Source organism: Melanerpes formicivorus, unplaced genomic scaffold (genome assembly GCF_026170545.1).
Source record: "Melanerpes formicivorus ecotype bairdi unplaced genomic scaffold, bMelFor1.0.p_v2 SCAF_1, whole genome shotgun sequence".
NCBI lineage: Eukaryota > Metazoa > Chordata > Aves > Piciformes > Picidae > Melanerpes > Melanerpes formicivorus.
Genome location: NW_027142353.1, coordinates 50,057,113 through 50,082,238, shown reverse-complemented (window position 1 = coordinate 50,082,238; position 25,126 = coordinate 50,057,113). Strand labels below are relative to the sequence as shown.

General features: G+C 37.3%; 1 protein-coding gene across 12 annotated transcripts in view; it reads left to right on the top strand.

Moving 5' to 3' along the window:
- Nucleotides 1-25,126, top strand: part of NBEA (neurobeachin) — a 505,074-nt gene that overhangs the window by 454,572 nt on the left and 25,376 nt on the right. For 11 of the 12 annotated variants that reach the window (XM_068142943.1, XM_068142938.1, XM_068142898.1 and 8 more), the window contains 2 exons: nucleotides 3,573-3,740; nucleotides 24,001-24,090. In XM_068142943.1, coding sequence (XP_067999044.1) covers nucleotides 3,573-3,740; nucleotides 24,001-24,090 — 258 coding nt within the window. Of the gene's footprint in view, nucleotides 1-3,572; nucleotides 3,741-23,599; nucleotides 23,663-24,000; nucleotides 24,091-25,126 lie in introns of all 12 variants that reach the window. The other variant, XM_068142931.1, reaches the window with a different exon arrangement.

Sequence of the window (25,126 nt, the reverse complement as noted above, 5' to 3'; positions counted from 1 at the left end):
CTGCTCTACCTACAAATTATTCTTTACACAGAAAATTCTGTCACCTTATTCCCTACTGAGTATTGCATGTTTTGTAAAAAACAAATGATGTACTGTTCACAGTGAACAGCTCATAAATTTTCAGGAGGCACTAGCATGGAGGAGGAGCAGCCTGTGCATTAGAGCAAATCAGGGAGAGGATTCTACAAGTATCACACAAGTAGCATTGCAGAAGTACTTGGGAGAAACACCAGCAAAACACGTCAGACCACCAGAAACTTTCTTCTGACTAAAACAAGTTCATGTTATAAAGCACATGATGGTGAGGACACAAACATCACACAGCAGACACATTGCAGCCCACAGCTGGAGGCTGTGCTGAAGCCCATGCAGAGCCATTCTCTTTCACATCTCTGGCACCTTTATTCACCTTCCACTCTGGCCTCTATTCCAAATCCTCTACCACACTGGCCTTCCATCACACAGTGCCACAGTGATAATCCCCTTGCTACCACCAGCATCCTCACAGTCCCACTGACAGCAGTTCTTCCAACTGCCAATATATTGTGGAGTTCTGAAATTTATAGTTCAAAATAATTACATTTACTCCTTACCAATTTCCCCAAAGTTTCTGCAAGAAACTTTATGGGGTTTTTTGTTGGTTGTTTGTGTTTTTTTTCCCAAGGAACTAAAGACTTCAAGGTTCTTTAAGGAACCACTAGACCTGCAAACATAGCACAATAAAACTACTTAAAGCATTGGAGACAAAGACATGACATGCGGCTGTTAAAAAGTCGCTCATTTATTTAATAATGAATGGCAGCATGGTATTGAATATCAGCAGATTCAACTCGGCCCATGACAGTTATTAAAGAACCATTCATCCATGTGAAATAGTTCTCCAAACCTGCCAGGGTCAGTAAGACCTTCTCTGGAATGACAAGCTGCTGAGTAAGGGATGGTCATGCAAGTAGAAACTGCCTCAGGGAAACATAACCTAGGCATTCAGCTCTCCTAACTCTCCCAACTATGAAGGTCACGGAAAGTGTATTACCCCTGGATGAATACAACGGACAAACTGGTAACAACAGGCAAGGAGAAGGCTGAGGTACTCACCAAAGTTTTGTCACAGTTTTCAGTGTCAGTCTTTCTTCTCACACCTCTCAAGTGGATGGACCACAATGCAGGGTCTGGAGGAGCAAAGCTTCTACCACTGTCAGAGATCAGATTCATGACCACCTGAGGAACATGGATATGCATGCATCCATGGGTCCTGAGGAGATGCATGATGAGAGTCCTGAAGGAACTGGCTAATGTAGTTGCTGAGCCACTGTTCATGATGCCTGAAAAGTCATGGCAGTCAGTGACTTTTTGCTATCAGTGATTACCGGAAAAAGGGAAATATTGCACCCATTTTTAAAAAGAGTAGAAAGGAGGACTCCAGGAACTACCAACCTGTCAGCCTCACCTCTGGGAAGATCATGGAAGCTATGCTAAGGTACACAGAGGACAGGGAGGTGATTTCAGACAAGTCAATATGGTTTCACTGAGGGTTAGTCCTGCCTGAGCTTCTGCAATGGAATGACTACATAGTGGACAACTGCTAAGCAATTATTTTGTTGTTGTTGTTAATTGCATTCTAATAAATAAATAAAATATACAGATGCGAAAGAAACTTATGAATATGCAGAGTTTGGAGGAGGAAGAAAAGAGGCTGCTCACTGTACATTGACCAGGGATAGAAGCTGGAAAGACAATAGGTGTTAAATACTATTTTAAGTTTTATTACATACAAAGTACCATTAAAAACTGAGCATTTAAAAGTCAGGAAATGTTTTATTTATGGTTGCTGTGTCATACTTAATTTTTATCCCTATATGCTAACATCAAGCCTGCTATGGAAAAGATTATATGGGGTGATGTGGTTGCTGACATTATCATGTCACGTGCACGCAATGCAATATAATTAAGGATCTGGCATTTTAGAATTATTTATTAGGAGACATGCTTTGGAACCAAATAGCATTAGTTTAATAGCATTTAGTATTAAGTAGTATTAATGCTATTTAAATTGTATTAATTGCAATTTGCATGTGATGGCCTCTGATTCTGAAAAGAATACAACAGATTTTTATATGGCTCTCTGGGACACATCTATGTAGCTTCTTATGATTTGCAGAAGCCCTTGAAGACTGAGATATATGTCAGCCATTAAACCTGAGCCTTCCCATTCATTTTCCTGCGAAATAACAGTCATGGGTTTTGACAGGTTCACCAAAGCACAAAGAAAACTTTCCACCAAAGCACAAAGAGTTTCTTTTCCACGTGGAGCATTACAGGGAAACATCTGAGGAACAATTGTGAGAGCTCACTAGACTCATGTGGCTTTCCCTATCTGCAGTGATTCCTGCATGTGAGGAGGTGGGCAGGGGGCTGCTGCCATTGGGCAGTGAATGGCATGGTACTTCAGAGTGCAGTGATTATTTCAGAAGGAACCTCCTTTTTTTTGTGTGAATGAATGAAAACACATTTCTTTTTAAAAAAAGTTTATCTGCCTAGATCAGGCTCAGTGGTAATACTATCATCATTTCCTCTAGCTAGAATTATCTTTTTCCATATGCTGAGCAAAGGAATAGCAATCCTTGAACACATGTTTAAACTGTGTTTCCCCTGGTTAACCAAACTAATGTCAAAAATGAGTGTAATAATTTCTTTTCTCCCACGAGAAACTGCTCACAATTTACACATGGAGTTCAAAACCTCATTTAGCCTATACAGCTTTTTAATCTTCAAGTTTCCATTTTAGGTTTAAGGCTTATTAGAACTAGTTGGAAAATGTGTTTTGGAAATGGTTTTCTGATTTTAATCAGAATTATTATATAAAATTACATATCTGATGTCATGGGTTTAGCCAGTTGAGTCTGCTGATGAGTATTCAACACCATGCAGACATCATGTCAACTTTAAAATGGAAGTGCTGGCTAGAGCAAAGTATCATAGGGCTTGTGACTCGGATTGTAACATGAGAGGCATTCTGTTTCTGATTGCTGCTTCTGTTTTCCATTTTGTATTGCTGGTCTTTTCTGCTGGGCTGGCTGTAGGTGTGGGAGGTGAGGGCATCATTTTATTGCTGGCTTCTGATGCTGCTTCTGATTTTGTTGTGCTTTCCTGTGAAATTGGCTAAGGTAATTGTACATCATCTCATCTCCTTAAACTCCTTGCTTCAACCCAGGGCTTTTTGCAGTACTTTACCTCCTGATCTGTGTTGGTGGGAGGCTTGCTTGTGAGAGCAGGCTGTGTTAAACCAGGACATTTGACAAAGCCTCCCCCAATTAATAATTAAACCCCTTGCAGCTAGGGGTAGCCAATAAAAAAATAGGATTGTAAAAAGATGAAGTAAAGAAAAATGTCTTTTTAGTGTTGCTCTCAATACAATTAGTTCTGATTTCTAATTTTTGAAGGATTTCAAATATATCAAATAAGCCTGAACAGTAAACCTAATGATTCTTAGTATGTTTCCTTAGTTAATAGGAAAAAGTAGCATGCAATTTGCAAGACAGAATTTACTTCCTAACTCCGAATTTCACTTGCAGGCACTGGAAAGTGAGTTTGTATCATGTCAACTTCATCAGTGGATTGACCTTATATTTGGCTACAAGCAACGAGGACCAGAAGCAGTGCGTGCACTCAATGTTTTCCACTACTTAACATATGAAGGCTCTGTGAACCTGGACAGTATCACTGATCCTGTCCTCAGGGAGGTAGGTGTTTACTGCCATTTTATTCTAAAACTTGATGTCATCTCACAAGAAATGGCACTTTCCCATCTTTCACTGGTGGCGGAAATTCTTGTGTGTGAACTGATTCTATAATAATATATTTAGTGTCAGTTATAATATGGGAAATTATGTGTAATGTATTGTGTAATAGATATTCTGCTACTTTCTATAATTTACTTTTTACTAAGTTCACTTAGTAGAAATGATGGAAGGAAAAAAAAATCCATCATAGTCATGGGGAAAAAAAATCCAACCTTTTCAGTCAGATAATATTGGTGACACTATGTATATGAATATATTTACTATAATGAGACTAGCAATTATTCCAATTACTTTTGCATTAATCACATAAATTATAATCAAAGCATTACCAAAATGGAAAATGTTTGCTATTTCTTGTGCAAATGTTTATGCTTGTATATATGTATGTGTGAAAAAAATACATTTATGTGCACATATGTACAAGTAAGCTTTTTAAATACGTCAGCAAATTTAAAAGCAATTGTAATGGCTATCTTGATACATTTCCTTTCAGTGACTGTATTTGGTTTGAATGACTATTAATTTGAATGATCATTTTCTAATATCACCCATTTGTTGGATAAAACAATTGAAATTTGGTGAAAAGTGTGAAGAAGCAACAGCTGCTAGATGAGTACCGCTGTGATGAAGCTGTACACACAATCTTCCATTCCCCTAGATAGCTGCCATCTGCTGTATGCAAAACAGTAATAATTTATACATTGCCAGGCAATGGCTGTTTGTTTGTTCATTTGTTTGTTTTCCAATCTTGGAGAAAGAAATCCACAAATTTCAGAAAGAAACAGATCCCTGGAAGCATTCACATTCAGCTACATATGGGGTTTGGCATATTGGTTTTTAGTAGTGCATTGTTGCATCTTGTTACATTTGGTGGTTTTTGAGGAGGAGAACTAGGAAAGATTCAGACCCCTAGCTTCCTAGAGCTGGATTTATACACCATGCATTGCAAAGCTTGTATTTTGTAAACAGTATTTGCTTAGTTTGAAGAATGGCTAGGCCTGTTTTGAACCCACTGCCTCAAACATATAATGTTCACATCTGCATAATGCTTTTCTGGATTTAAAACTTTGAGCACAAGAAGAGTCAGTAGGGTACAAACCTGGAGATATGAAGGAGCAATACTGTTTAAAGCATAAAACGTATGTCAAGCACCATGAATACAAGGGATTTGCATGGCTTAAGGTCCTGATTTGCATGGACAGATTCCTATGTCTTGGCTTTAAGGGTCTACTCCCACAGGGCAGCTTGCAGGATCGAGGTCTATCTGTCTGTCTGTGCGCCTTATTTAACATATTATGACATGATGAGACTCTTCAGCTCTCCTGTGGCTCTACTTACATGCATAACTTGTCATCAGAAATTTCAAGAAATTCATGGAGATCTTTTTGTTCACTCGCTTGTACATCTAGCGCAGGCCCTGTCAATCAATAGCATATAAACCATGTAAACTTCTACAACCCACAACTTTTTATTCATCACCATAAGTTAGATTAACAAATAAGATTCCTTGTAAGAAAGGGAAGGCAGCACCTCTTGAAAAAATGAGTCCAAATTTCCTTTTCATATATATATATATAGCTACATCAAGTTATATGCACGCATTTAAAAATAGCATGCTTTCTTCTCCAAGAGCTCCTACACGTTGGTGATTTGTGGTTTGACATAAGAAGTTTTAAAGTGCTTTTTATTCATTTTTAATCAGAAATTGCAATCCATAGATAAGTATAGACAGATTTAGGGCCTTCACCTGTTTCCTTCAGCTATATTTTTGAAACCAGCAATACTTTCGAAACGTGGCCAATAATAAAACACTTGACATCTTGATGATCCAGTAGATCAGGTGTTTGGATGTCATGTTTCTCTTACAAGTATATGTTCTATATACAGTTTTGTTGGCTCTTTTTTTCTTTGCCTTTTCTTTATTCTGGCTTTTACAAGATATTGCAGAAAATAAATTAAAAGAAAACAAAATCTTTTAAAAGCCTCTGAAGAGCACTTATAAAGACAGAAACACGAGGATAGGAACACTAGCACCTATTAAAATAGTGATAACAGTGGTTTAGTATGTTTTACAGTGGCAGTGTCTGGCAATCTTAGAAGCACTGCAATTCAAAATTAATTGAGATTTACAGTTATCCAGGAAAATTAATCTCTCAGTATCCAAATGCTCTTGATGTCTATTTTCTAAATAAATAGAAATAAATAGATAATAGAAATAAATAAATAAATAATAGAAATAAATAAATAGAATGGTGAATTTTATAAAATAAACAACTGTAAAATAAGCCAACCTTACTGGCAGCAGCCATTAACAGACCAAGGGCCTCAAATATGACAGTAGCCTCCTCAAACTGCAGCCACAACTAAATTCATATTGAGTTGATTCCAAGCAGAACCTGTGCAGTGAAATAAGTCTGCAAATAAGAAACACTTCCATTTAGGTCTGAGCTGATTGAAAGACATAATTTAAAAATGCAGTTTCCCATGACTTGTTGATGCTATACATTGGCCTTTCCACTTTGACCCTTTGCCTGGTTTAGTTGTTTAGGTGGGTTGGACTGGTTGATGGGTTGGATGCAATGATCTTGAAGGTCTTTTCCAACCTGATCTATTCTATTCTATTCTATTCTATTCTATTCTATTCTATTCTATTCTATTCTATTCTACTCTACTCCATTCCATTCCATTCCATTCCATTCCATTCCATTCCATTCCATTCCATGGAACCTCACTTATCCACCACAGTATATGTTGTTAGCTTTCTGTGAAGAACTGCAGAGAGTCACTTCAGCAGCCATCAGGCTGGAGCAAAACTCATGGATAACTCATCCATGCCATTCTTTACATCTCACATGTATAGGGGAGCCCTCTAGGAACTCTCTGTTAACACTGGAAAAATTGCCATGAATATGAGCCAGCAGTGTGCCCAGGTGGCCAAGACGGCCAATGGCATCCTGGCCTGCATTAGGAATAGTGTGGCCAGCAGGAGCAGGGAAGTCATTGTGCCCCTGTACTCTGCTTTGGTTAGGCTGCACCTTGAGTCCTGTGTCCAGTTCTGGGCCCCTCAGTTTAAGAAGGACATTGAAACACTTGAACGTGTCCAGAGAAGGGCAACAAGGCTGGTGAGAGGCCTTGAACACAAGCCCTATGAGGAGAGGTTGAGGGAGCTGGGATTGTTCAGCCTGGAGAAGAGAAGGCTCAGGGGTGACCTCATTGCCCTCTACAACTACCTGAAAGGTGGTTGTAGCAGGAAAGGGGTTGGTCTCTTCTCCCAGGCAAGCAGCACCAGAACAAGAGGATACAGTCTCAAGCTGTGCCAGGGGAGGTTTAGACTGGAGGTGAGGAGAAAGTTCTTCACCATGCGAGTCGTTTGTCATTAGAGTGGGCTGCCCAGGGAGGTGGTGGAGTCATCATCCCTGGAGGTGTTCAAGAGGAGATTGGATGTGGCACTTGGTGCCACGGTCTAGTCATGGGGTCTGTGTTGATAGGTTGGACTCGATGATCCTCGAGGTCTCTTCCAACCTTAGTTATACTGTGTGATACTGTGTGATTCTGTGTGCCATCTTGGGCTTTTGTTCTATTTGACTCTGTTTAGTAGAGGACTCTCCATCTGGCTTCTTTTCTTCATTTTCTATTTCACAAGGAATGAAACAGGAATGCTGGGGTACCATTAAGTTTTATGCTGCTAAAGTGTATGAAATCATATGTGTCTGGCCCTGTAATAAGTCTTTGGCAGCTTTAGATCTGCACTGGATGTGTAAAATATATTGAATTCACTTAAACATTCTGATTGTGATTTTTTCAAACAACTTTGTAATTTTTCTGATACCACAAAAAATATTTGATCACTGTAATTAATTTCAAGTAGTGATGAAGGCAAGATGAAGTTACTGGCTAAAACACTCCACAGAGTGTATGATGAATTTTGTTCTTTATAACATTTATGATTACAAAATGTGGAATTTCTTCAGTTCTATCCTGTCTGTTGTTCTTCCTTAATCTGCACATTGCAAGATCGTTTTCATATTGTAATGAGGAGAAAAAAACCCAAACATTTTGCCCAAATTAGGAGGCCCCAAATAATTATTTTTTTTATTGCAGCCTTTCATATGCTATTTGTAAATTTTTTTTTTTTTTTTTTTAACTGAGAGCAGTGAAGTGAAAGCTAAAACTTGATGAACAGCTTAAGGATATTGATTCATTCTTACTTGACAGGTGAAATCATTGTTGCAGCACTAACCACAGCAATTACGGCATTAAAATGTCAAGAAATTAGAGGTCAGAATAACAGATAGTTTTCTTCCTTTTGTCAGATTAAAAATTGACATTCTTTGACAGCACAGGATCTCTGGTGGAGAAAATTATGACAGCTTAACTCATCTTGTACTTGTAAAGCAGTAATTGATAATGAACTTTACCATGACAGTCTTCTCCTGTGGAGAAACATGACAGAACATCCCAAGTACAAAGCCTGTATCTCTTTTTAATATGTAAACAGTAGTTATGTTGGACATTAGATGTTATTTGGAATTGTCTTTACTGTTAGTTTACATCATAATTCAAATCCTTTCCACTGGACAGCTTTGGCTGACTTGAGGAGGCTGGTGCTGGGAATGCTAATGCATAAAGAGCAATATCTGAAGTGCAGTTTATTTATTGCACTTAGATGTTATTGGCTTACTTCTTTAGGAAAATACAGAAGCGAACCTGATTTCTCCCAGAATGCTTACAGATTTTAAGAGCCTTATTTTCCCCAAAGACCTGGGAGCTTAGTAAGAGTTGTGCTTTTTTTTTCAAGTTAGGAACTTGCTTATGTGTGACACAAAGGCTGAAAGGGAACAGCACAGTTACACTGGTCATTAGAAAATGCAACATAAGAAGTAAAGCTATTTTCGGTACTACCCTGTAGATTAAACATGAAACAATCAAGTGGGCAATTAGTGCATAATAAATTAATCACATGTAGTAATGAAAGCACACCTAGTATGCAGAAAAATACTATTATGGGATTTATGTTTAAAACTACAGCCAGACCTTGATTTCTTTTCTTTTAGAGATTCAGCTTTTTTGTGATTTCAAATGTTTCGAAAAAAATCAGGTGAAATGTTGTGTTACACAGCTATAGGTTTGTGCTAGACTTTAGGCTAACTTTGTGTCATCCCTGTGTTCTGTGAGTTGCAAATACGTCTTAGCAGCACAGTACAGTGACTTTCTTGTGCCTCCTCTGTCTTCACCAAACACTTGCATCCCTGTATCAGACAGGAATTGCAAGCATATAGGAAAGCACAGCAGTGTGAAGTTACTGTGCTCAGATACTTCTTCTGAGCAGCCACCTGTCAAAATACCTGAGCATACTCGCAACTCACACAGCAAATTGAAAAATGATTAAAATTGCTAGTGTTTGACAGGCAGTTGCTGTGCCTGTAAACTAATCCTACTAGGACAGTTTTGCTGCCAGCTAACAGAGCATATGGCCTATGCAATATTTATTTCTTTGCTGGTGACTTGATATTTAGCATATTTAAATAATTTGAAAAGTCATAATGATGTGGTAGTCTTGCGGTGCCTTTCAGTTATCCTCATTTCTGGATTTTATTTTTCCTCTTATATTTTCTTCTGTTATCTCTTTCTTTGATCTGACAGGAATAACAAAGCAGCCCTCTGGATCTGCTATAGTGAAATATGCCCACAGGAAGCAGAGTAGATCACATCAGTTTTCACTTCTTTTTTTTTTCTTTTTTTTCTCTCTTTCCTTTCTCCCAGCCCCCACCCCCACCCCCCCTCTCTCCTTGCTGAAACACTCTTTGCTACTACAGAGGGCTGACATGATAGGGCTGTCAAGACTCAGCAAGATAGATATATCTTTAACAAAGGAAGCTGGAATGCTAGCCTTTCCCTGGTGGCTGAACCTGGCAAATTTATGAAGAAAAAATTAAGACTCTCTTGTAATAGCACTACATAATGCTTTCAAAGTAGCACCAGCCCTTGCAACAAGGTGCTTATTCTTGCTTTGGCTTGATGTTACTCCTATTCATTCTGACTTTGTTTTTAACTTGTTAGATCTTTTTTTTTCTGGTTACCATTTCTTTGATGTGACAAGAATATCAAAACCACCCCTATGGATCTGCTTGATTGAACTGTACCCACAGCATTAGCGATTTACATGTTCAGTTGTGCTTAATTGCCTCCATACAAGGGATAGTCTTTGCTTCCTTTCTAGGAACAGTCCTACTTATGCATGAATATGGATAGTGGTGAAAAAAGTAGGAAGCTGCACATAGTATCAATATCCACTTTTTTCCAAGTTGATTGAAGGAATCTGTGTAGTAAGAGTAGTTATTCAAATAAATCCTGTGATTAAAGTAGAATTGCAGGACTCTGTATAGTGAGAATAGTTATTCAAATAAAACCTATCATTAAAGTAGAATTAATTTTCTTATATGCTAAGGGTACTGTTCTTCCCTAACAAATGTGTAGTTGCATCCTGTTGATTTTTGTTGAGAAGTCTACATCTCCTTTACTCTCAAATACTTTGCTTCCTAGATTATCTTACAGTGGTTTTGCCCTGTGTGTCTGTTTTGCATGCATTAAGATTATGAACAGAGAACTAAATGGATTTTATGTTTCTCTCTGGGAGCATCTATGGATATAATAATTATTATGTCTTTCTAGCGAGTTTCAGATCTCATATCCTCTAAATACTAGAGGAAGAGTTTTTACTTGCTGTCCCTTTTTTATGATAACTCTCTGTAGATCAAGAAGAAAAGCACAGCAATTTTCTGAGGGTAAGATATTTATTTCTGGAGGTAGAGAATCCTGCAGGTGACAATGAATGTGGGTGGAGACATCTTAACGCAGAATATGTAATAAGGAATTAGCATAAATTGCATCAGGCCAGTTACTGCACCGTAATTGCCTAATGTGTAGACTTTTATTTTGCAATTAGTATGTGCTCTGTTACTTGTTTCGCATTCAAGAGAAGGGACTTTCAGAAGGTATTTACTGCAGAATAATGGAAACATTTTAGCTATGCATCCAGTTTTACTGTGAAATAACTTTCAGGGAGCACCTACTTTAAGTAACACAAGCCATTTATGACAAGGAGTCAGAAGTTGTAATCTGATCCATAGGATTCCAAATTAAAGCCATTCTCCTACAATTATCTGCAGTTGGGTTAATGATTGATCGAGCTAGCTCCAGTTAATGAACGTGTTACCAATAATCTAGTAGTCAGTGTTTTTAGTGAATGTGTGCTGATAAGAATTCATGACCTGTTGTTACACTGTTATATGTTTATGTTGGATTATGCTGTTACATGTTTATGGAAATTCAGAATCTTTTCATAGTCAAGAAACAGTTCCAGGAAGTAAAACAAATTGTAGCATACAGATGTTTGTTTGTTTTTTCCATAATGGCATATAAGAAGGTTCGGGATTTGGTTGCTATTGATTGTACTTGTGATAAAAAACTCAGCATCCAGACAGAGGTAAGCACTGCCATTCAATATACATCACCAATCACACATTGAGCATTCAAACTCAAGTACTGCTGGTAACTTACTTAGCTGAGGAGACCTCAAATATTTGATAAATATTTCATTCATTCATTGAAGTAACACTAGGGAGAGTTTCTAAATAACTCATAGCCCAGAAAAAGATCTCAATCTGCTTTGAGTATTATTTGGAATAAATTGTTTGGCCAGTTCTCATCTGCATTAGAAATTTCATATGCATTTTTGTCAAAACATCCTGGAGTCTTACCCAAGCCAAGTTTAATGTTTTGCCAACATAAAAAACCTTAACTGCAGTTGCTCTCCTTTTTTTTTGCAGAAATATACAAAATACAGGTCTGGTACATGAAAATTTTCTTCTGGTTATTTTATTTTTCTGCATATGGATGACATGCACCAATTATTGATTTTTAAAATTAGCAACAAGCATTTTAACATACACTTAAAGTAATATTTTATGTGGGAGAGACAGAGGGAGAAATAGGGTGAAAATTGCTGCAGCTGATTGTAACAGAAATAGCTGGAAGGGGCTTCTTTTTTCCTATTAGCACAGATTTCAGTTATATTATGCTGCCATTACCTCAGCATAAATTAACTATTATTCAAAACATTTCACATGCAGCACTTTATTGAAACAGATATTACTCAGTCTAAGTATCTAGTCATTCACATAGAAATATGCAAAGCTGAGCTTTCTAAATGTTTTAAACATATTGATAATGTGCCTCTTTAATGCTTGTAATGCTTGTAACTGTGTACAGTATATCTATATTATTGTTTTCAATTTATGTCAAGAATAAAGTGAAGTTTTGAAGAATGTGTTCTGGGAAATAATCCAGATAGAATTATGTCTTTATAAGGTAAACCCTGAAAATAACTGAGAACATTTATTTTAAATATAAGAGTTTAACCTGTTTCCCATACTGAACTTCTAATATACACTGAATCTTCTTGAATATTCTATGTGATGCTTTTCAGTATGCATGTTTTGCCTACTTTCCCTGTCAGTCCTTTTTCAGCTGTTAATTTTGAAGGCCTTCCTGTTCTCTGAGATAGTTTCTGTGTCCTGCAGTGGATGAACTGAAGGCTGGCAGATGGTTGGACCTTCATCATAACCACACTTTGTTGTCAAGAGTATGTGATTTGCAAATCTCAGAACACCTTCATAGGGTAAATGATTTGTGATAGAAAGATGAACCAGCACCAGAGCAAGAGGACACAGTCTCAAGCTGCACCAGGGGAGGTTTAGGCTGGAGCTTAGGAAGAAGTTCTACACAGAGAGTGATTGCCCATTGGAATGGGCTGCCCGGGGAGGTGGTGGAGTCACCATCATTGGAGGTGTTCAGGAGGAGACTTGATAGGGTGCTTGGTTGCATGGTTTAGTTGATTAGGTGGTGTTGGATGATAGGTTGGATGTAATGATCTTGAAGGTCTCTTCCAACCTGGTCTGGTCTGGTCTGGTCTGGTCTATTCTATTCTATTCTATTCTATTCTATTCTATTCTATTCTATTCTATTCTATGCTATTCTATGCTATTCTGTTCTATTCTATTCTATTCTATTCTACTAATGAGGATAATCTGAAGAATGCCATCTCCACATGGCATCTATTTGAAAATTAGCTCAACTGCTTCAATTTTTTATAATTAAGCTGAGAGCAAAGAAGTCAGCAAGCATTTACTTTCTATTCAGATAAAAAAGAAAACCCCTCATGTTATATTACCACATTTGATTTTATGAACTAGGAAATGTTTTACTGATGAACTTAGGTGTTTGGTTTTTTTAACAGAGCAGAAATGGAACACGAAGTCACACTTTTAATTTTGTGTAGTCTTATGAGAACAAATCACACGAGCTAGACACTTTGGTTTACTGAGTCTGTTATGCTTTTCCAGCATTAAAAATGTCTTCAGTGATCATGTTTTATTTAAAAAATAAACAAGAAGAAAAAAAGTCACAACTAAAATGCATTCTTTAACGATTAAGTACCACTTCCTCTCTTATTAATGCACGTTTTCAGAAGGCCTGTTCTCTTGTTTGCTTCCCTGTTTTTCTCATTTTCTTCTGCATTTTCCTACAGGGAATGTTCTTAATTGTAAAATAAGTAGAAATAAATAAGATGTCTATATTCTGCATAGTGGATTTCTGAAACCTGTGCAAATTTTCCTTTTGGCAATAAAGATTACCCACTATTTGAGCTATTAATAACATTTATTTTTCATGATGCTGATATTCTCTAGACTTGATCCTATACCTTCAGACCTGACATCAAAAGATGTCAGTCTCCATAGCTCAAAAGACTACCTGCTTATAATCATCTGAATTCTTGTCAACTACTGGCCAAATTGCCATCAGGTACAAACTACCACTAATAGACTCCCTTTTCTCTAATGTTTTGGTTGAAAATCCTCATGAGCATGGTGTGTTACTCTCTATAAAGGTTTACCAGGGTGATTTGAGGAGATCAGTGTATCTTAGTGATGAGAGGATAGACAAATATGCTATATGAGGATTTCAAGGGCTCTACAGAAAATAACAGAGTGAAAAGGATGTGTAGCAAAAGGGCAGGAATTTGGATGGTTGCTCTTGCCAGCTAAGATAGGGATATTACGTAGTCTGATGTCATATTAACTAGCAGTTACAGGATCAAATTCAGACAGGAAAGTTCAGGCTTAATGGCAGAAGTTTCCTAAAGCCTATAAACTGTAATTTGACTACACAAATCTTGTAGGAGAAACTGTGGAAGCATCATTAAGTAGGTAATTTCAAAGTAGAGTGGGCAAGCACTGTAAAAATGCATTGTTAGGAAGGATGTACACTATGAGCAAACAGAAAAATAAGGATTTTTTCATCTATGTCTTTTATTCTGCTGTGTTCTGTTATGATGATAGCTATAGGCATAACTTGAACATAACTACTTTGCCAGTAACTACATTAGTCTGTGTCTGCTTTCCGGGCTAGGCTCCGGAATAAGGACAGAGATGATCAGTCTGCTGCTTTGTCCAAACTAGAGATTGCTCCATGTCTCTTTCCATAGAACTTCATGAACAGTAAAAGTTTATTCTTTTTTCTGCCTCAATGAAGAGGAAAAGTAACAGGCTTTTTCACAAGTACCTTCTCTGATTTGTAGCATTTTTTTCACTGGGACAATATTTGGATTTTTATTATTATAGGAATACAAATATACAATACAATTATAGGAATACATAATGCCACTGTCTTCATTTCCACAGACTAGCTAGCTTCTGCTGTCAGCTCAGCATTCTGGTTAGTATAAATGGTGGTGGATCAGAGACATGTGAATTTGAATATTTTTTTAAATTATTTGTAAATTATGAGGAAACCAAAAATACTTTCAGGTTTTGCCCAGGATAAAGCCCAGTGTGTACTGTAGTGTTTATCTGAACAGGTTAGACTGATAAGCTTCTCTTCATGTCTGAAGCAAATAAATAACAATGAGGGATGAAGGAGAGGAAATAGAATTGCATGGGACAATGGTCATTTACACAACTCCTGTCTTCTTGAGAGAGAGAGAGGAACCAAGGTGCAATGGGAGCATGAGAAGGCAGCTGAACAACAAAGTGGGGAAAAGGACAGAAGGGACATTTGGAGCTCTTGATGCAGAGGAGGAAGGGAAAGGGGTAGCTACAAAGTCCTTGGGAGCTGAAGGAATTACTGTAGATCAGGGAGCTCTTAGTGTGGTTATTAGTGCAGAGAAATGATGTTTGCAACATTCCCAGAGTTTATGAGATTTTTTTAGTCTTGACCTTTGGGACTTCTTTATTCATTAGTGAATTCATTGAGGTATTGTATAATATAATCAAGTTAGGCATTTCTAAACAACAACAACAAAAAAAAAGACTAAGTGCTTTTGACTTGTAAAATTTAGCAGGTTTCTCAATGCAGTTGGTGGTGTTTTGAGAAATACTACTGGCAATTTTTTGCCAGCACAACTGGAATTTCAGTCTTTCTGCCTGTTACTCACTACTTTTCACATGTGGAAACAATTGTAGCCTCCCAGACAGCAGCAATTCTTTTTTAAATGCCTGTAAATTTTAGTGACTCCCAACTCAGGGATGATAATGACAGTTTTCATATTATTTTGTTCATATTATTCTTCACTTCCTTCTTTTTTTTTGTAGACTTTGGAAATCTGTAGTGCCTCCACTCACAAGAGAAGCTACATTTTAAAATTCTAAGGGTTTGTTATGTCATACACAAGGAAATGTAACAAAATTTATCCCTGCTTTAGAAAAGCAGGGTTGTTATTATTATTATTGGAGATAACTATTGGAGATTATTATTGGAGATTATTATTATTATTGGAGATAACACACTTGGGAAAAAAACTGTTTTTGTCATAATTTTACTCTGTTTCAGAAAAAAATAATCTAAAAACAAAATCCCTCTCAAAGATCTGAAAACATAAATTAAGAATTCACCATCCTCGATTGTATTTCACATGCAAAATATAAAAATAAATTTGTTAAATGGTAACATAAGGGAGAGGAAAGGAAACTCTTGGCTTAAAAGCAAAAACACCAGAGCAGGAGTGTCAATAAATAAGAAATATGACAGACCTACAACTTTAATAGTAGATTTTAATTTTTTTATTTTTTAAAGAAAATGGTAAGATGCAGGCAAAGAAAGCTTCAAGAGGAGTTTTAAGAATAGCAATTACATTTCTTGAAACTGGCGGCACAAACTCAGGAAGAAAAGAACGGTTTGGTCACAACAGAAGATGCCGTTCTGAGTAAGATCTTGCTAAGACCGAGGTCTCTCAGTAACAGGAGTTATACAACAGGAGGCATGCAGAGGCAACAGAACTGGTTTGGTTTTCAAATTCTAGATAGGACACATCTGCAGTTCTGCATGTTGTGATGCTTTGATTACCATCACGTAAAGGAGTAATAGAAAGGAGTAATATCAGCAGGGAAATTCTATGCTGCAGGTGTACATTTTAGTAATTTGCATTGCAGAATCAAGATGTCAAAGACAAGCTTGTTCCATAGACCTAAGCACCAGATGGGAAAGATCATCTAGACTGGCCTCTCACCCAACAAATCACACAGAGGTTTTCTCCACGTAGCCTTTTGAATGTAACCATAAGTGTCGGTGTCTGAATAACAAAAAAAGGATACGGAAGCATTTCCTTGTGTTGGTAGACTTCAGGTGATGAGAAAGTATTTCAGTCAGTCACCTTAAGTGTTTGTTATCCAAAAGCAAACCCAAAAAGTCTTCTGTGAAAAAATGAGGAAATGTCTTCAGAAAAGGCAGAACTGCTCGTCACTGTGAGAGGAATCCTTGTTTCTGAGGCTGTCCGTTATGTAACAATAGGAAATTATTTCAGGGAAATCATCAATCATCTGAAAATAAAATGTCCTGATTGCTATTTATGGCATCGAAGTTACATATTTAATGAATTATTGTATCATGCTATTACATTTCTCACAAAACTAACTTAGCAGTATAATCTTTTTTTAATGTGTTGTACTGAGTAACTTAGTGATCAAAGAAAGCAACATCTTGTTTTATAAACTTAATACAGATTTGGGAGAATGATGACAGAGCAATGATTTCATTTGGCATGACATCAATGAACACGCAAGAGTTTCGGTAAATGTTACCAATCTGTATGGGACAGGAATTATTACAAACATGAGCATAAGAAATACAATACTTCAACTGAAGAAAATCATGGCATGAAATAAGAAGAATAAAATGTATGTATGTATGGAGGGCAATCTCATTGCTCTCTATAGCTTCCTGAGCATGGGAAGTGGAGAGGGAGGTGCTGATCTCTTCTTCCTGGTATCCAGTGACAGGACACATGGGAATGGTTCAAAGCTGTCCCAGAGGTGGTTTAAACTGGGTATTAGGAAGCATTTGTTTCCTGAGAGGGTGGTTAAACATTGAAACAGCCTTCCTAGAGAAGTGGTTGATGCCCCATACCTGTCAATGTTTAAGAGGCATCTGGACAATCGCTTTAACAGCAGGATCTAACTTTTGGTCAGCCCTGAACTGGTCAGGCAGTTAGGCTAGATGATTGTTGTACATCCCTTCCAACTGAAATATTCTGTTCTATTCTAGAAAATAAATGTAATGCCATTGTAAACAAAATTATAAATAAACATTTGACTTTCTTCAGTTCCAGACTATGTTTAGAGTTTTGCACAGAGCTGACTCTACAAGTAAGGGGATGTTCCCTCTCTGCCTTGTATACAGACAAACAGCAGGGAAGAAAAGGCAGCAGAATTGTCATGGCCTGGGAGCAAAACCCACAGTTTTAAAAATTATTGCAACTATAAAAAGAAAATGAGGGGGCCTGAGGAGCCCCTATAACATCATTCTAGCCTATATCAGAGGACCTGGAAGTTGAAGAGCGTAATAGAACTTATGCTTTAGAGCACAATAGAATTCGCTGCAGTTTTTAGGGTAATTTCATGAGAGAATTTCATTATACCAGTGGTAAATTCCTTTGTTCCAGGCAGAGTTTGAAGGATACAGGAAAAACTGTAGAAAAGAGGGGGGTTCCCTCTGGTATAGTAAGGAAGGGAGGAGAGCATTTCACCCTTTGGCATCAGCCCTTTTCAGTGTCAGCAAGATTTCTATGATTTTCAGGGGAATGGGCTGCTGGAGAGGAAAAGGAAGTATTTGTGTTCAGGCACATGGGAACCTTGCACATGAGAGTATGCCTGAAAGAGTAGGGTACACTCTCAGCTAAACCTGCCCTGGCTGCAGGGTAGCTGTCTTTATTGAATTTATTTCCCACACTCAGTGTATTAACCATTTTTTTGCTTAAGATGGCAGAGTGTTTAAAATATTTTTAGGTCATAAGAGGCGTGTTGGACTACCAGGAGCAAGAATGGGAGAATTCTAAAGATGAGAAAGGGAAGGACTAGATATCACAATTAGTAGCTTAATGAGGCAAATGTCAAAGCTAAGAGGCAGCACTCCCTGAGACAAATAAGGTCACTGATATGGCTTATGCGTGTGAAGAGAATGAGAGATCTTACCTTTCACATTCTTATTCCTTTTATAGTACTATTTCCTTTCACAGGGGAATAAGGAAGAAGTTCTGAGGTGCACTGGCTCTGGGAGGCTGAAGGTCAGCACTGAGCTATTGGTCTTCTGCTGAGAAGCCATTTAATTGCACACTGGATCCAATGAGATACCTCCTGTGAGGGGAAGGAGCTTAAGCTTGCCCCTTCTCCATTGTTAAATTAATAAAGTAGTGACCTGTGGAGAAAATCCATTTCTGTGCCCATCTTTCAGTCCCTTGAGCATCCTGATTAAATAACCAACTGTACTGAAGCCTCCAGACTAGTTGAGTCATTGCTTGTGTTTAAACCACAGCATTTCTTTCCTCTAAACATACAGTAATAAAATGGAAATCAATACTCTTAACCTAACTTATCAAAATTCCTGAAGACATTGATGCTGCTTAACTGCTATAGATGCAAATAAAAATGCAGTACCTCACACCACTCCTATGAAACAATAACATTTCAAACTGCTTATGTTACCCACCAAAGAGCTGTCAATCATGTTTGCTGTGAAGAAAACAATTCTTGGGGGCTGTTGAGCATGCTGGCTGCATGGGGGGGAGAGCATATAGGGATTCCTGTGTTCACTTATATGCAAAAGGGAAATAAACTTTCTGGATGACTACTGCTACGGTGTGGATTTCTCGAATGTGTACGCATATTTTCTCTTTACTGGAGTCCGCCCCCAAGCACAAGGGAAACTAGATTGTAGAAATACTTGAATGGGATACACAGGAGGAGCAGAACACATCAGGATTATGGGATATTGACTAAAGTTTAAACTAAAAAAAATAAAATAAAAAGATGTAATAAAAAGAGAGGGACTCAGATAATACATATTTTAGAAAGTTTAACATTTTATGGTAGTAATTGGTGAAGATGAATGAAACAGAGCCACATAAGAGTAAACCCATTGTCTTAGTATCTGCAGTGCAGACTGGTTTTAGGAATTTCTTTCTTCCCTCCATGATTCAAAACAAAAGTGTTCATGCTTTTATATTTAGTTTGTTACATAGTCACCAGACATCTCTCTCAGAAAAGGGGGGTTTGCAAATGAGATTGACCACCTTCCTTGGTGCATTTATAAACAACTTTCTTTGGCAAAAAGTACGTTAAAAATAAACTGCTTCATGGCTTACCCATTTCTGTAAAGGTGTGTTAACAAAGCCTTCACTTCTGTGGAAGAGTCAGTTCTAACGTCTTTTAGATTAGGACTGTGCTTGTGAAATGAATCTGCCAATCATCCCTATTTGTTATGCTTTCATTCACACTGCAGAGAAGTTGTGGAGTGTGTGAACTCTGTGTTCCGGGGTTGCAGCTAGCAAAGCTCAGCCACTGTTGGGGGTCTGGAGCCCATGCTGGAACCAGGTGTTGGGGAAAGCCTGCAGTGGGCCTGGCTTCAGCATGGGTTCCTCATGAGGAAGGCGGTGCTGAGCTCTTCTCCCTGGTGTCCAGTGACAAGACACATGGAAATGGTTCAAAGCTGAAGCAGAGGAGGTTTAGACTTGACATTAGGAAGCATTTCTTTACTAATAGGTTGGTCAAGCACTGAGCTAGGCATCCTAGAGACGTGGGGGTTTGCCCCAAGCCTGTCAAGGTTTAAGAGGCAGTTGGACAGTGGCCTTAACAACGTGCTTTATCTTTTGGTCAGCAGTCAAGTGATTGGACTAGGTGATCATTGTAGATCCATTCCAATTGAAAAAAAATTCCCTTTTCTATTCCAAGACCAACTCTTTTGCTCTGCTTCTGATGAATTAAACTTCTTGATGTTAGAGCCACTGCCTTTGAACACTAAAAGCAGATCTTACACCTAAATAAAGAGATTTTTTTTTAAATTATTTAATGGCAATTTGTATTTCTTGCAACTAGAACTATGAGGTAAACACCAACTGTTTCAGTAGGTTGCGTAATAAGCAAACTAAATGGACTGAACTCTTCATTCCACAGGAAGCTGGATCACACTCCTCCAGGTTGCAGAGAGCATCCCAGTGTCTTTGTGAATGTATAGTCTGCCTTGAAGCATAAAAATTGTCACTCAGTAATTCATTTTCTTTGAGCAAAATATATTTTTTTTAAAGCATATAACGTTACTCTCTCTCTCTTATTATTAAATGGCCAATATTAAGTGCTATGAAGTTGTGTTTTGAGGGATTGCATAAATTGGGAAGTGTGGCATAGCTAATTCTAAACTTGGAATTACCAGTAAGTTTGCAGGTATTTCTTTCTTTCCTCATTCTGACCCGTGAATATCAGATAATGGGCTAAGACCCATTTTATCTTTCTGCAATACATGATCATATCCTAACAGATACTCCCTGAAGTGTCTAGAGTACAAATCTCATTTTGTGTGTATTAAAAACAGTAGGGAATCTCAAATCAGCTCACTAAATAGCTTTTCTGCAACACCTTATTAAGAAAGTGAAAACGAATATAATTCCCATTTTGCTGTTCCAAAAGCATTAAATCTAGTAGCTGCTGAATTCCAAGCTTTTATTGTTTCTGTGTGAAGGACATTTGAAGGTGAAATGAGAATAAACTTTATTTTATTAACATTTGTATTAAATTCACAAAATGTGTGTCTCAGGAAGTGGTATAGTACTTTGCACACCATACTGAAGATCTGTTGAGGGAGAAAAGGAATTGATTAATTAGAATTAAACGCTTTAGGACATTAAATAAATCTAAAGTTTGAAGAATTACAGTTCAGGGAAAAGTGTGGTGTACACATGCCAGTTTTCAGTTTAATTTCAGATACAGCCAGAGTTCTCTTTTTGTAAACAAATCAATGTAATACATTACTATTCACAGATCTGTTCTGTACCTGCTTTTCATTTTGTGTCAAGTGATCTGATAGGAGGCAGCATTAGAAATACCCATGGGCCAGACACTTTATCTCTGTATGCTTATGTTTATCTTCTGCTTTAAGTTTTGACAAGGTTTTTCTGTCCTTTTAAAGTGTTGTGTGCTTCAGAGAGGAATAATAGTTGTAGCTGTGCACAGCTGTGGTGTTATGCAGACTATAGTCTCAATGCAGTAGTTAAATACTATTTTTTGAGAAACATCTTTCAGGTCTTTTTAATGGTTCTAAGAACTGGCAAGTTTACAAAAGGTGTTTTGAAAGGTGCTTTGAAACATTACTATCCACAAAGTGTGGGGAGAGGTGGTTGTCTTGTAAGTGCAAGCTAGCAAAAATGCTCAATATCCCCTTAATATCTGGGTCTTGGTTATGCATTTGTTCTGGTTGCAGAAGGACTTGACATTAACTTAAATGTTTTAAAATGTAAATTATATAAGAGAGTATTTACCAGGACATCTTCAGCTGTAAAACAACAATTGCTTTTGATGGGCATGTTTAGATTATCCATTCCTCATAATCTGAAAAAATCATGCTGATTTATTATCACATTCTGCTTCTCTTTTCTTCTGTTACTATCATAAATCTACCTGAACTGGGAGGCAAAGCCAACAAAGTTTATGTGTGCAGAATTTACAGCTAAACAATCAGAATTTGCCAAAACTAAACACCATGAAAGTAAATGTATAAATTGGAATTTGGCTGCACTGAAAAAGGATTTGATAGTTCATTTTGATGTGCCTGTGAGAGAACAGAAATGCTATTTAAGTGATCATTATGAGTGTGGGAGAGGAAGATCTGGGCTTTGTTCAGCGTTGCTGCCAAATACAATTCACACTCTTATTTCAACGCAGAATTCTTTCAAACATTAAAATGGAATTAACCTTGATAATTATTTGAAGAAACAAGAATGGAAATTGCTTTTGTGAAAAGGTTATTGACAGATCTGCATAGAAGCATCTATCACGCAGTGCCTTATCGCGTTAATATTAGCCGTTGTGATTTTGAAAACGAAATTCACAAACAAGTATCATTCCCTTCCCTCCACTCCACCAGGCAAATCAGTTCTAGAATGCTAAATGTGATAGATAATACTTGGATTTACCTGAAGTGAAGTTTATGTTCCTGTCCATAAGATGTCTTTACGAGTGAAGGTAGCTACCCGGTGTGTAAAGAGATGTATGGTACACATAGGTAGCTGCTATATATATACATGCATATGGTCACAAAAGTGCATTAGTTTTGTATTAATTTATTCTATGATTTAAAATTAATTCATCATTAAATGATATTACTAAAACCTGAAATGCTCACCAGTTTCCACAAAACACACCTGTGCCTTGGAGACTGAAGTTTGATCTGAATTAGTCAATAAACAAGAAATCATTTCTGTTGGGGTAGTTCAGCATCAAATGGGCTAGGGCTGCAATCCACTGAAAGTCCTTCAGCTGTTTGACTGGACTTTGCCTTAACTTTCCTTTTCATCAGCTGTTTGTTTCTGGTATTCCATTATATGCCTGTCAATCTAGGGCATCAAGAGGGGTAGACATTAGTGACCTGTGAGTAAATCTCTCTCTAACATCTGTGCTTGCATCTATGCTGTGAAGAGGAGGAAAACAGAGATTGGCTTGCAGGCATTACACAGTATGTGGATTCTTCTGCATCATGAAGTGTTTGTTGTGCTTCTTACCATTTTTTGTCTGAAAGAAATAACAGAATTTACCAAGATAGTCATGTATTTGGTGTTCTTTCATGTTTCTTGTGTGGTAGTGAGTGAAAAATTCTTAAAGCTTGCAAGAAAAATATTCAGGGTCAGTAGTGCAAGGTACCGTACCTATATAGCTACATAATGCACAATGTGTTTCAAAATCTGCCCGTTTAGCTTTCCGTGAACACTTTATTCTCAATTTTATGAAGTCAAATAAAATAGTATCAGTCTGAAAAATAAGGAGTGTTCTTTAACAGTATTGCTTTTACAAGCAGCAATCTTTTGCCAAAATCTTTGAGAGTTTATCTTAAATATATTTTAGTTTGAGTAGCGGAAGCATCTCAGCACTCTGATATATTCTACACCCTATTGAATGACTCCAGATTTAGTCTGAAATTAGATTTAAGTCTTGAAAAATACATTGGAAATGCTAAGTTTTAATTTCAAACCTGTGATGTCTGAAAGCCCATGATAAAAAAAGCCCACAATAAAATTAAGCATGAAATCAGGACATGAAATGAATGTACACAGCTTGGAAAGACTCTGTCTGGCAAGATTTATTTTTGATTCTTTTTTTGTGCTTTAATTTCCTAATGTTGTGGAAATAATAATTATTTTGGTTTTATTATATTTTATATATGAATTTTGTTTCTCAGTTTGCTTTTCTTTTCCCTCATTTAAGATTCCAGAAGCTTATTTTATTAGAGATCCTCATTCTTTCCTTCTTACAAAGGATTTTATTAAGGTATATATGTTCTTCTTAGTCTGAAAAAAAACAAAACAAAACACCTCTCTCAAGATCTGAGCTGCATGTCCTCGCAGGTTAACATTTTCACATGTAATGCCAGTTACTGGAAATGAGAATGGTTAGTTGGTTAACTGAAGCATGCTTGAAAGGAGAAGCAAAGCTTGTCTACAAAATACTAACACTTGGATGAGTCTGCAGCCTGGGAGGAGAGCACCGGGTGAATTTTCTGGACTTTTTTCATGGCTGACTTGGGATATGCCTGCATTGTCACACAGTGTGTTGACCTCTCTCCTTGATGCATATTGCTCATGACAGTCCCTCTCCTTTGCCCACAGGCCATGGAGGCGCAGATACAGAACTTTGGACAGACGCCATCGCAGTTGCTCATTGAGCCCCATCCACCTCGGAGCTCTGCCATGCACCTGGTGAGACATAACTGCCGGCTGGGAATGCATTCCCTTTCAACCTGAGGATCCTTTGTAGGTCGTAAAGTATCCATTAGGCAACACTTTTAATGCCCTCCGCTGCCCATACAGCCGCCCTTTCTCCTGGCAGCAGTGGCTCACAGTTCTCTAGCAGAACAAGGTGGAGGTTTGAATAGCTTTAGCTCCCTATAGTCTTGGATTTTCCTGTCTAATGTTGTATAAAAAGGCCCTTTCTTCATAAAATTTACACTGGATAAACAGACATTTGTATTCTTATGTCTGCAAGTAGTGGGAATGACTACAGACTTTTCTTAGAGTGATCACATTGTTTTGTTTGGTTTTAAAAGATGCATTGTTAGGGTCTGATTTCTGAACAATGGCTGCTTGAAAAAAAATGAAGTATTACAGTTCAAATCATGTTGGAATCCTCCTGACTGTTCCCCTGGGAGAATACAATGTATATTTTGAATTTTAATTCAACTCCAAAATTAATTCCTAATGCATTTTTCTCTGTGCTTCTTGCAAAGTGTTACATGAAATAGCTAGACTGAATGAGACAGATCTCTGTGCCCTTCAGTGAATTTGATTAAATGTTTAGAACTAGACAGTTTAAGCTTTGTAAATAGACAGTAATATGTGCAGTGGTTTCAATCATTTTATCTATCTACAAGGAAATCACTCGCTAGTTGTACAAGGTGAAAATGAGAATTGATTTGTAAGTGTTAGCTATGTTACTTTAAGTAATGCATGGATGTCAAATACCCATGATGTTTATTTTATATTCCTAAGGTATGGATAATATATTTTTAATCATAATTTAAAATCATAAGGAGAAAAGATTATTTCAACTACTAGAAATGACACTATTTCTTATAACAGAATTAAATTGTCTGTGTTTAGAAGTGCTGCATTTCATAGAAAGAGTTCATTAAGAAAAATTAAATATCTGTGAGTTTTCGTGTCCCTCCTAGAATTTCTTCTTTCAATTGTTGTAGTTACAGCATTTATATTTGTGATGCATTAATTGATTACCTCG